Source organism: Capra hircus, assembly GCF_001704415.2.
Source record: "Capra hircus breed San Clemente chromosome X unlocalized genomic scaffold, ASM170441v1, whole genome shotgun sequence".
NCBI lineage: Eukaryota > Metazoa > Chordata > Mammalia > Artiodactyla > Bovidae > Capra > Capra hircus.
The window spans coordinates 31,456,976-31,470,451 of record NW_017189516.1 but is presented as its reverse complement, the minus strand read 5'-3'; the positions used below and the strand labels follow the sequence as shown (position 1 = coordinate 31,470,451).

The window sequence follows — 13,476 nt, the reverse complement described above, 5'->3', positions numbered from 1 at the left end:
GGCTTTGCTGCCTGTGACTGACCAGGGCTTTATTCTTCCTTGCTACCATGCAGATACCATTTTTATGCTTTTGAGTCACTTGTGAATTACCACCAGCCACCTACTAATGACCCAAGCTGCCATCATGCACCATAGCTTCTTCACTGAATAACCAGTGACTTCTTTTTTTTTTTAGAAAAATATTTATCTATTTGGCTGTGCTAGGTCTTAGTTGTGGCATGAGGGATCCTCAGTAGAGACACGCAGGATCTTGTTCCCTAACAGGGATTGAACCCTGGGCCCCTATATTGGGAGCATGGAGCCTTAGCCACAGGACCATCAGGGAACTTCCACTCCATTGACTTATAATGGAGAGGTCCTCTATTACTGTCAGCTAAAGCCTTGCTCAATCTCAATAAGCTAACATTCAAGTGCTAGGGAGATTACTGAGTCACCTTGCCAGATTTCTACGCTTGATTCAAACTGCAAGAGTAAAAAAATTATAAAAAGTTGAGAAACAGAACTACAAAGAAGTGCATATTTAATGGAGCATACCATTAGCTTCTGTAACATGAGTGTTACGGAAACTTTAAAGTTCTATTTTATGTACACCTGGTTTCACCACAAATGCCATAAATGAATCTCAATTAGATATCTATATGCAATTTGAGAGAAATTGCAAAGCCAGCCTTGACTCTACAGAACTCAGGCAAAGAAGCTGACAGAAACCTGGAAGCATTAGAATATGCGATAAATATGAAGATCACCACTGGATTCGTATAGCACTGTCTATAATTTTAAAATCCATATTTATCTTCTATCTCTTTCATAAAACTCTAAGCTCTCTGAGCTCATGGCTCATCGATGTCTTACCCTCTACTCACTATGTGTCCCCGTGCCTAGCACATAGTTAGCACTCAACAAATATTTGTTCACTGACAACTCACTAGTTGGCAGACTTAGTCAATTAATACAATTTTAAAATATCATTCATATCTGTTCTTACATTTGCATTATTTCATTTGCTGTTTAGCTAAAAACAACAGAGAAAAAAAAAAAACTACAAGACAGGAAGTCTAAGAGCCTTGCCCTGGACGTGTTAGATACAGGGCTATGTTGAGAGCCTCTGGCTCTCAGGTGATATAAGGTTACAGAAAAGAGCTCACTCTCTCATGTTTCTGTTTCTTTCTGATCTTCAGACTAGAACTTCCATCCAAGCTGAGGTTGTTAATGTTTCTTTAGGGACGTCTGTCTGCTGAATCCCACCATTCCCCATTTCCCTCAACAGAGCAGGCTCTGAGTGTTTACCCCTATCTTCCCTGGGAAAGGCCAACCCTGGGGTTTTCTTTCTCCAGCTAACCAGAAGGATTATAAAACCAGCTCTAAAGGATTAAGACCATTAGACACTGAAGTTCTGTGACTGTTTAGTTTTCATAAAGGCCAACTAATAAATCCTTGAGTCTACAACATCCTTGCCACTTCTAGGTTACGTTATTCAGCCTGCCCAAACATGCATATATTTGATGGACTTCCTAAGACTATAACGGCACCACAAGAGTTTGAGTTTAGGTAGCAAGTGGGAAAGTGAACAGGCTCTGGAGGCACAAACACCTGGGTTGGAACCTCAACACTCTCACTGAATTTCATCCCCATCTCACTGGTCTGCCATGCAGATTTCATGGAGGTTAGGTTTATGAAGACTCAGTAAGCGGCAGCTGTTACCGTGTCCAATGAGTCACAGTATGTCTACTCATTTTAATCCCAATCAGAAAAGAAGATTCTTTGCCAAGTTCCCATTTCAGGTTGGGAAATCTGGAAGGAAGGACACACACCATCTATAAAAGAATGTTACTTGCTCCTCATTTTTGAAAAATGCATTCTTTGATGTACAGGTCTCTCTACTTAGAGAGCTGAACTTCTCTGCAATTTGAAGAAAAGCCTCATTTCACCCTTGTCTCTAGAAACCCTCATTAGAATCTTTACTCCCTTAAGGTCACAGGAACCCTAAAAGTGGCCATTACAACATGTGCTGATCATAGCCACAAAACGGCAGCGCAATTTGAGCCTGTGGAGTAACAAGGATTTCTTAACAGGCTGTCCTGGTGAAAACACTGCCTGTTTATCAGGGTTTACTTCCTCTAAATAGAAACTATTTGAACAGGAGGTATTGGGGGAGAATAAAACAGTTACAGTCCCTGAACTTCATTTAGAAAATGTCCAGATGTACTTTACAAGTCGCCCTTCAAGAAAACTTTTCAATTGCCATATGATCCAGCAATTCCACTCCTTGGCATATATCCAGACAAAACTATGATTAAAAAAGATATGCACACCTATGTTCATAGCAGCACTGTTTATAGTAGCTGAGACATGGAAACAACCTAAGTAAGTGTTCATCAGCAGATGAATGCATAAAGAAGATGTGGTACACATATACAATGAAATATTATTCAGTCATAAAAAAGAATGAAATATTGCCCTTTACAGCAACATAGATGCACCTAGAGACCATCATACTAAGTGAAAAAAGTCAGAAAGAAAAAGAAAATCCCATATATGTGGAATCTAAAATATGACACAAATGAACCTATCTACAAAACAGAAATGGAATCATAGAAATAGAGAACAGACATGCAGTTGCCAAAAGAGGGGAGTGTTGGGGAGGAATGGAGTTCGGTACTAGCAGATGTAAACCATTACATTTAGAATGGATGAACAACAAGGTCCTACTGTATAGGACCTAGGTAGCAAGTGGGAACTATAGTCAATGTCCTGTGACAAACTATAATGGAAGAGAATATAAAGGAGAATGTATGTATATGTATAACTTAGTCACTTTGGTATATAGTGTAGATTAACACAACACTGTAAATCAATTATACTTCAATAAAAAATAAAACTTTTCCATCAAATGGAGTTCTACCTCCGTGGTTTCTTAGGTTGAGAAGATTATTTTGGAAATCCTTGTGATTAATGTGTTAGTTATGGCTTGTTAACCCTATATTTGTAAATCAAGTGTTGTATCATTCTTAAAGAAAAAAAAAATCTCCTTAGGATCAATGTGAATTTAGTAAGACTAGGGAAAAGCGAGATAGAGTTCAAGGCAAGTTCTAATTGTTATTGATAGTTTAGATCACTTTCCTTCCCCCACAGAGTCACTGATTACCAATTAAGATTAACACCTAAGCTATACATTTCAGATCCAAGTTTACTAGCAAAGCTCCAACTTGACCTCAGGTATCTACCATTTAAAATCCTTACACTCTCATCAAAGTAGATTGCTTGCTTCTCTCCACTATAAATGACTTCTATTCAATAGGTCATTCTTAAAAAAGCTAGTTAATATAAAAGAAACATTTTATTAAAAGGAAAAACAGAGGCTGCATGCATGCTAAGTCATGTCCAACTCTTTGCAACCCCATGAACAGTAGCTCACCAGGCTCCTCCGTCGGTGGGATTTTCCAGGCAAGAATACTGCAGTGGGTTGCCATTTCCTAATCCAGGGAATCTTCCTGACTCAGGGGTCAAACCTGGGTCTCCTGCATTGCAGGCAGGTTCTTTACCACTGAGCTGGCAGGGAAGCCCCCAAACAGAGGCAACTAGTCACTAATGAGCAATGGAATAGGTCCTCCCAGGCATTAGTCCCTAAGTTTGGAAGAGCTACCCTCTGTGGTGTGGTCAGGAATGGCCAACACAGCCAAAAAGAAGCCACAAGTCATGATCACACAGGACTTTCAATATGATTTCTTCACCATTTCCTGTGCTTTATATCTTCTACAAGCTTATTTTTATCCTTTATGCCCATATCTGATGCCACCTTCTCTAAGAATTCTTTTTTCATCCCCCACACTACCTGATATAATTTCCTTTGCCTTTGCTTGATTCCCTGTAGCTCCTTCTTTGTAACATTTTGTGGGACCCATCACATTTTGCTTTGTATCATATTTGAGTATGTATGTAGATTCCAAGTTCCTTGCTTCTCATCTTTGTATAATAATAAGAAATTTGTATACCATTTTATAGATTACAAAAGTTCTTCCTACATAATCTTTTTTTCTTCCAGCATAGTATATTAGGGGTTCAGTAGACTGTTGAAGTGAGGGTGAAAGAGCCTGGGGCATTTAGAAAGCTTTGAACTCCTCAATTCCATGGACCAAACACCTGTCACATTCATTGCATAGTGACTCATGGCTCATTGTTTCCATCTTCTTGGGATATTATCCACCAAAGAGATTTTCTCTCACTTAAAAATTTTGAAAAACATGACACTATGAGATTAATCCCCAAATTTCACATCAGTCTCATAAATTTCTATATGTATATATATATATACATATATATATAATGTCATATTATATATATCTGTGTGTGTGTACATGTACTTTATTGCTATTGTAGAGGTATAGGTAGATTGGTTGTTTTGTTTTTTGGGGGGTTTTGTTTTGTTTTCAATGTCTGTTCCAGGTTAAAAGGTTGTCTCAGGGAGCTCCATCGACAGATAATACAAAAATAAACTAGAGAATCAAGCATGGCTTGATTGTATAATGAATATTGTACAGTGGTTGGAATTCTCATAAACCCTTGGTTTGCTTTTCCTATAAAAGGGTGTTGAGCTTGATGGCCTTCGAAATTTTGAGGAACTCAAACTTTGTAAATTTGGTTCTTACCGCACTGGAACCCCTGAGGAAGGAGAGCAGATTTCGACAGACAGGCAGCAGAATCAGCATGCAGTTGAAATTCAGGCAGGCTGCAGGGGCTCTGGCCAGGGCCAGCGCTGACTGGAAAGGGCAGGATGAAAAGCAGGTGACTCCTGTGAGCCCAGAACACCCTCCCCCATCTCATTCCGGCCCCCCAACCCCCAGGCTTCCCAGCAAGCATGAGGACCACACTCCAGAGACATCAAGTTAATCTGGGAACAAAGGTTCTTCAGAACCAAAGATTTATTTTTAAGGCTTTGCTCCCCACCCCAACATTTTTTTATGAACATTTTCAAACACAAAGAGAATCTGAAATAATTTCACAATGAATACCTGCTTATTCATCTCCCAGATTCTACCTTTTACATTTTATGAAGCTTGCTTTAGCACATGTCTATTAATCTATCCATTCATCTGCCTACCTCTGTATCCATCAATGCATCTGCCTACCTCTGTATCCATCAATGCATCTTATTTTTGATGCATTTCCAAGTTGCAGACATCAGTTCACTTCCTCCTAAATAGCTCAGTATGCATATCATTAATTAGAGTCCAATATAGAAACTGGGAGTTTGTAAAGAAGATTTTCTTAGCACTTAGACTAATCTCAACAGTAACTAAGTTGGTATGGTGTAATGCTTTGGCATTAAAACTGTTCCTTGTAATGCCTAAAGAAATTGCATATATGTAATTAAATATGGGGGAAGGAAAATGCAAAAGGAAATCATCCTTTTCAGCATCAACCTGAATAAATTAACAATTATAATAACAGAGTATAATTATATGCTATAATATGTATGCATATGATGCATAATACATATTATAATTAGTATCATTAAGTAATCAATTTGTGGTTTCAGCATGATGTAACAAATGACATCCTCTGAGGCAGCCCTAATTGTAATTATTTCATTTATGATGAAGAAGAACTCTGGCAGTTCAAGGAAACTGAGAATGCTTATGGACCCAAGGAAAGGCAGGGGCCTTTGCTCCGCCAGTCTAGTTAACGGATGTGACCTTTGGGCAAGTTCCTCAAAGGCTCCATATGCAGGGAGAGGCTTATTTCCTGTAGATTATTTCATAACATGTCACTAGGGCTTTTCATGCAAAAATGTAGTAGGAATCAGATGATTTAGAGAATATAGAAAGTCTCACTTGTGCTACCTGTGTCACCCTGGATGGATCTCTTCAACCTGGCCATCTATTCCAGAGTCAGTATTAGATTTCTCCTTTAAGCTGAACAGGTGCACAGTAGTTCTTGGGAGGGGAAGGTTGCTGCTGGGACCTTCTGCCACCCTTCTGTTTGTCCCACACTGGAAGACCTAAAGACTCTTGATCAGGGGGCTGCAATGGAGGGACTGAGGCCGATAGTACCGTTGGGTTGGTCAGAGTATTTCTTTAAAATGTTAAGAGGAATAGGAACAAGAATCTCTGATTAAACACGGGAGCCAGTCAATACCATGGGATATGGAACTTATACTTACCCCAAGAAGTTTTCGAGTATAAAAGAACTTATCTGGGATATCATAAACCCGGTAGTACCAGACAAAGAGGAAGACGTTCATCCCCAGCCATACCAGCTGCACAAATAGAAATGGTTGCATGAAGTTTTCAAGTTTCAACAGGCAAATTTCACACCAGGTTGGAGTCAGACCAGGGTCAAGACTTCCCCATGGACAGCCCTCAATAAAGCTGGTTACAAAGCTGGGTGGAACCAGCTTCGAACCAGCTCTTTCCTGCAAAGGTGTCTCTGCACTTTGGTAGTAACCTTTCCACTCTGTCTTGTCCCCTGTGATTGTTCTACTACTTGGCCACTATGCCGTTATTATCTGTCTATCTCTTCTTGTTTCTTTCTCCTTCTCTTAAGTTGATAGATGATAGCAAGTGACTTGAAGGGAAAGGAATCTGTTACTATGCTGTCTCTCACACCAGGAAGACTCTGTTCGATTCTCAGTTCTCACAGGTGGAAGATCTCCCTCCATCACACAGCATCTTGCCCTAGTTAGTGGGAGTCTCCTCAGCTAAAATGGCAAGTCTTTAATTCTACTTGATGAATTTTGCTTCAAGTGAGCATCGATGAGGGGATGACTGCATGCTAAGTTGCTTCAGTCGTAGCTGACTCTTTGTGACCCTATGGACTGTAGCCTGCCAGGCTCTTCTGTCCATGGGATTCTCCAGGCAAGAATAATGGAGTGGGTTGCTATGTCCTCGTTCAGGAGATCTTCCCAGCCCAGGGAATGAACCTGCATCTCTTGTGTCTCCTTCATTGGCATGCAATGCAGGTTCTTTTCCAATAGAGCCACTTGGGAAGCCCAAGGGGATGAGAAGCATGGGATTTATTATTATTATTATTATTAAAAGGAGATTCTTCTAGACTGCATGTTGATTTCATCTCAAGCACTGACTGTATCCAACAATGACTCTGCCCAGTGCTCCACCTTCAGGTCCCCAGTGGCTATCTTTTCTTAATTGAGCTTTCAGTTTATTTAATGTCCTTCAATGCTGGAAAATAGTCTCTCTTTACAAAGAAGAAGGTGCTAAAGCCACTTCTCCATTTCCTAACTTTGTCATGTTTACTCTTGATTTCCAAGCTGTGTCTTCACTTTCAAGTATATGAATGCATAATTTAGATAGAGGTCATTAAACTGTGGTAAGGGCTAAAAGTATAATTTGAACTTAGTTTCTATAGGAGTGATCTGTTCTTAAAACAGAAATGAGAAGTCATATTTACTACATGACAAATTCTTTCAAAAATTTCATTCATAGGTGTCCTTTTAAAAAATCAGGATAACACTTTCATTGGCTACTGGAAAAGCTACTTCTAAATCATATTTCTATCTTCCCAACCATCTGTGATTGCTTTGCTGAGATCACCACCTTAAAATAATAGTTAATATTTGTTATGCTAAAAACTAAAGAAATCAACATGTCTATTAGAAAATCACCATATCTTTATTTAAAACTTGTTTCTCATGATAGATTATATTAATTTATATATAGCTATGTGTAATATATCTCATACATATATTATACACATATTTCTAGATAGTTTACTTCAATTCCTTTTCCTTGACTTAAAAAAAAACTTCATAAATAACTACAATTTACCTCAGAAGAAAGAAGATACTTCTTAAAAAGAGAAAATTGAGAAATTCAATTATTTTTGGTATAATTACTGAAAATACAGGCCAATTTCCCGTACATCAGCCAATCTTGTATTTGTTATTTGGAAAACTGTATAAAGCTTCAATTGCCCATTTTTAGGTGGTATAAGTACATAAAAAATAGAAAAATTTGCTTCTAAGTAAACATTGTAACCACTTCATATTCAGGGATTGTTATCATGAAATGTCTTCTACTCCCACTGTGAAATGCTGGCTAATTTAATACTTCTAAAAAATTCCAGAAACAAACTAGGTGAAGTGAGCCACTAGATGCATTCCTTCCATTAGTAAATTTGGAAGAATGGACTCATTCTGTATCCATCAGATGGATGCATGTTCACATAAATAAGTTTCAACACAATTTCTCAAACGAATGAAATAAAGCTTTGCTCTATTTTCATTTTCTAGAGACTTAGACAAGTTAAGGAATTTGTAATTTCTTTCTTATTGGTACTTACAATGACAAAGATGGAGATGCCCTCATTCACAGCCCAGTTCCCCATGGTAGCAGAGGTTCAATGCCTTGAGTTTGCCTTTCTTCTCTGCTATACTTCTTCTTCCCATGAGGAAATGAAAATAGCAGCCTTGGGGCAATATGTTTCCTTTTCTATTATCAGAAATTAGCTAATCATTGGTCAACTGAAAAGCTTATTTTCATAACAAATTTAAATTTTTAAACCACAAAAAAAAAAGACAGAAAAAAAGTCTACAATGATCCAATCACAATTAAACATAGTGAGAAATGAAACTAATTTCTACAACTGAGAGGCAAATAACAGTGTAATTCATAGTGAATTACACAGTGAATTAATTTTTGGACTGACTGGTTAGCAAATGGCAATTTTTAAAAAGTCACCCAACTAGCCATGACTTCGTGTTAGGTAAAAAAAAAAAATTAGATAGATGTGATCTTTTTTGATAGGCTGGAGAAGCATTTATAATCTTACTGAGAAAAATAATAACAATAGTGATGGCTGATATTTATACCATGCTTACATTATGCCAATTTTCTAAGATACATATGTGTGTATGTGTATGTACATATATACACACACACACATATATATATAAGTCGATACACATCTATGTGTGTGTCTACACACAAAGACACCCATATACACACATATAAATTCAGTGAAAGTGAAAGTGAAGTCGCTCAGTCGTGTCCGACTTTTTGCGACCCCGTGGACTGTAGCCCTCCAGGCTCCTCCGTCCATGGGATTCTCCAGGCAAGAATACTGGAGTGGGTTGCCATTTCCTTCTCCAGGGGAATCTTCCTGACCCAGGGATCAAACCCAGGTCTCCCACATTGCAGGCAGACGCTTTAACCTCTGAGCCACCAGGGAAGCAGTATGTAAATAAATTAATTTGATCTAATGTTCTACCTTATAAAGCAGTTTCTATTATTATGATTACATTTACAGATGAGGAAACTGAGACCCAGAGCAGTTAAGTTACTTGGCCAAGGTCATACAATTAGGAAACTGTGGAGTTGGGATTTGAAAGCCAAGTAATTTGGCCATACTTTGACCATGATACCAAAATAAGAAAGCCTGACAGTGGCAACCCCATCCCAAATCACTTACAATACAACTATGGGAAAAGAAAACAACAAACAGGCCAAAATGTTTGGATGGCTGTAGTAGTCCCAGGTTCACAGGTCATTTTTCTAGGCAGGGTAGATAAACAGGGTCAGAACAAGGGTATGTTCTAGGTGGTGGATGTCAAAAGTCAGATTTAGCATCCCCCCCACCCCCGCCCGACTCCCACCCAGTCTTCAGGACATGAAAGAGACAAGGGTAGGGTGGTAACGCCACTATGAGTTCAAAGTTGACTAATTGCAACAAGGTGGTTGTAGAACAGCTAGAGTAGAGAGGTAAAAGAAGAAACTGGAGGAGCAAAAGGGAAAAAGAGAAGAAAAAAGACTGAGGCCTGAACTATTTGGGTTGGTGTCTACTGAAGCACTTGAATCAACCTGCAGAATTGTGACCATGAGTAAAGTAATTATTTTTCATCTTTTAATATTTAAGGAAAGGTACTCAACTGTGACTTTCTGTGTGGCTCTTGAATCATGCGTAACCCACATCAAGGACAGTCAGCTTCATGGTTCAGTTACACACAGAGATGAATTCAAAGAAACACAGACAATCAAGTTATGTGTCAGTAATTTGCTTCTCTGCTCTGGGATCTATTCCTCACCCTTTCCTTGTTCTGTTCTGTTTTAGAGAGAGTTGTATTGGCCAGGCTCCTTGGCCCACTGGCTTCTGGGATGTTCAGTCAAACTGGAGGATGAGGAGCAGGCGAGGAGTCAGAGTGCTTCTTCCCCTGGCTTTCAGCTTCAAGAGGGGTCTCACAAGTGCTTGCCTTTAACCAGAAACTACAGCTCCCACCAGTCAGCCTTTCTCCCTGTGGCCTGAGCTCCTGCCGGCCATCATCACTATAGGTCCAGCTCCTACCAGATGGCCCTTGCTTCTGGGCTTGAGTTACACCAACTCCTCCCAGGTTCCCTCCAACCCGGAGGGCAGTCACCACTTCCTGTAGCTGTTAATCTTTTTGTTGCCTCTGCACCCACATTGGGATTCTCCACTTTCACGTCATCCATGTAACAAATCCCTGGTGTGAAATTCCCTCTGTTGAAACAGGGTGGTTTCTGTTTTTCTGACTGGACTTTGCCTGATACAGAAAGTAATTCAGACCTGTACTCATTTTCTCATGGAATTAAAGAAGTGAGGCATGTATGCCTAAAGAGGAATAAAATACCTTAAAATCTGAGCTCTCTCTTCCTGCCACTCTCAAACTCTTCCACAGGGATGATTCCTGCTCCATCAGGGTCTTTGAAACTTACCAAAGTAGTCCATCGACAGATGAAAGGATGAAGAAGATGTGCTACATAAATACAATGGAATATTGTGCTGTGCTTAGTTGCTCAGTTGTGTCCGACTCTTTGTGACCCTATGGACTGTAGCCCACCAGGCTATACAGTCCATGGGATTCTCCAGGCAAGAATACTGGAGTGGGTTGCCATACTCTACTTCAGGGGATCTTCCCAACCCAGGGATCAAAGCCAGGTCTCCTCCTCTGCAGGCAGATTCTTTACCATCTGAGCCACCAGAGAAGCATATTACTCAGCCATAAAAAGGAAAGAAATTGGGTCATTTATAGAGACGTGGATGGCCCTAGAGTCTGTCATATAGACTGAAGTAAGTCAGAAAGAGAAAAACAAATATATATTAGCGCATATATGTGGAATCTAGAAAAATGGTTCAGATGAATCTATTTGCAGGGCAGGAATAGAGATGCAGATGTAGAGATTGGACGAGTGGACATGGTGGGGTGATGGGATGAATTGGGAGTTTAGGACTGACATATATACACTACCATGTGTAAAACAGATGGCTAGTGGGAACCTGCCATACAGGGAGCTCAGCTTGGTGGTCTGAGGTGGTCTAGGTCTTGGTGACCTAGAGGGGTGGGGAGGGAGTGTATGTGTGAGGGAGGTCCAAGAGAGAAAAGATATATCTATATATCTATATATAGATATATACACACACACACACATATAGCTGATTCACTTCATCATAGAGCAGAAACCTACACTAAATTGTACAGCAACTATATCCCAATTAAAAAAAAAACAAAACTTGCCAAAGTCTTCCCCTCTCCACCCCTCTCCGCTTCTCTCTTTCCTAACCTACTGACTTTTCGTCCCTTTACCCTACCTATCTTAAACGTCAAGTCTCTCCCACATTTTGTCATCTACCTCCCAAGGACCATGCTCTGCTGGGGCAGCAATTGCAAGGGGACCATAGATACTCATATACTAGGAAATAATGCTCCTTGAACATTTCCTAACTCCTTTCCCCTCCCTCCACAGTTTAAGAAGAAAATTCAAAAAAGAAAGAATATTTTTTTGGGTGATCAACCATTCCTTCCTATGGCTTCTTTTTTCTCCTTTATAAAAGTAATCACAGGGCTGTGAGTAGAGATGTCTTGAGAAATTTAAGAACCTCAATCAGTTTCACAGCTGGAGGAAGAGAGCTCAGTTGCAATGAAGAGTAAAATCTTTCTTTTATAGCAAGTAACTTCCCTTTTGAGAACACTGCTCAAGTTAATTTCAATGTGCTCTGTTCTTGAAAAGACAAGCAGAAAGTTTGATAAAGGAGCAACAGGTATTGGTTGACTGGTATTGACTGGACATGGAGAATGAAGAAAATTGAACCTCTATGCATCAGCTAATAGTTTATCTTCTCCCGGTCACTTGGGCTTCCATTGCCTCCTAAGCTGTTAGTGTCACGTTAGACTGTGATGAATGCAAGAAAGTGTTCAACCCTTCTAGCAGGCAGTAATGACAATGACCAACACCATCAACTTGTGATTGAAATCCTAGACACCTCTTGTGGAGGGAAAAAAGAGAGACGCAGCCCCATGTCTCTAGAAGATCCCTAGATTTTGCATTCTGAGTATAATTCTTTCCCGATTTGTCAAATTAGAAAAGTATGTGAAAATGAAAGTTGTGCAGTCATGTTTGACTCCTTGTGACCCCATGGACTACAGCCCGCCAGGCTCCTCTGTCCATGGAATTCTCCAGACAAGAATACTGAAGTGAGTAGCCATTCCCTTCTCCAGGGCATCTTTCTGACCCAGGGATTGAACCTGGGTCTCTGCACTGCAAGCAGATTCTTTGCCGTATGAGCCACCAGGGAAGCTTTGTTAAATTAAAAAAAAAAAAAAGTATACTAAAGTTATTTCCAGAAGGATGTATGGAATGGCGAAGAAAGGCAGGTATGTTACTGCACCAAGATTCCTGAGAAATTTCATTCCTGGTAATGATGAAAAATGGATTACCTCTACTGTGCAAGCTATTCTTTTCAGAACTACCATGTTCCCACTCTCTATGCATCCGTGAGTTACGTGGCTCCACTTCCCTTGCTTAAGGATGACTAATGAGAGGACTTCATCCTCCTGGAAATAGTAACTGTCTCAGGGATGGGCACTTGACCCAAATGAGGCCAATGAGAGTTCCTTTTGCACAAGGAGGGAATTTTTAGGGTCTATGGAGGTGAAAGAGCAAAGCTCTTCTTTGTTCTTTGTGAATATGCATGTCTGCTGCTGCCACTAACCATCTCTACTACTTTGTGCCAGGAAGCTGCATAAGAATCATGCCAACACAAAATCAGATCAGAGGTTGGGGAAGGAGTGAGAGGTCTGGAGACAAATATAACAGCATTTGCTTTCTGGGTCTGATCTACCTGAGACACTTGGATATCTCAGTTATTCTTACAGATTGAGTTCCCTGGAAGTACATTCCAAGTTGCAGATTAGTGCTGTGGAGTTTGATCTGAGAGTGTCTTTGGAGGCATGCACCCACGTAAAGGAAAAATAAGAAAACAGCAGTGGGCAAAAGGGGAAGCTGAATTATCACATGGTCATAAGAAGGCCTCAACAACCCTGTGGGGAGATATGAAGCTGGGATGACTGGATGATCTTGGGCAAGACAGTTGCTCTTCACTAAGACACTCCCTGGAGGTGTGGACAGCAGGGGAGTGAGTCTTTCACTTTTGAAGTTGCCACATTATAGTATCCAACCCAGTTACACAAGCCATAAATTCCTATTTTTAAGGGGAAGAAAAAACAGT

At 40.0% G+C, this 13,476-nt stretch overlaps 1 protein-coding gene across 1 annotated transcript in view; it reads right to left on the bottom strand.

The window, feature by feature from the left end:
• LOC102175938 (cytochrome b-245 heavy chain) overlaps positions 1 to 8,527 on the bottom strand; it is a 33,548-nt gene extending 25,021 nt beyond the window's left edge. The window contains exons 1-3 of the mRNA XM_005700924.3: positions 8,299 to 8,527; positions 6,161 to 6,256; positions 4,647 to 4,757 (exon numbers count right to left, since the gene is read on the bottom strand). Coding sequence (XP_005700981.1) covers positions 4,647 to 4,757; positions 6,161 to 6,256; positions 8,299 to 8,343 — 252 coding nt within the window. The 5' untranslated portion in view covers positions 8,344 to 8,527. The remainder of the gene's footprint in view (positions 1 to 4,646; positions 4,758 to 6,160; positions 6,257 to 8,298) is intronic.
• Between the last annotated feature and the right edge of the window lie 4,949 nt (positions 8,528 to 13,476).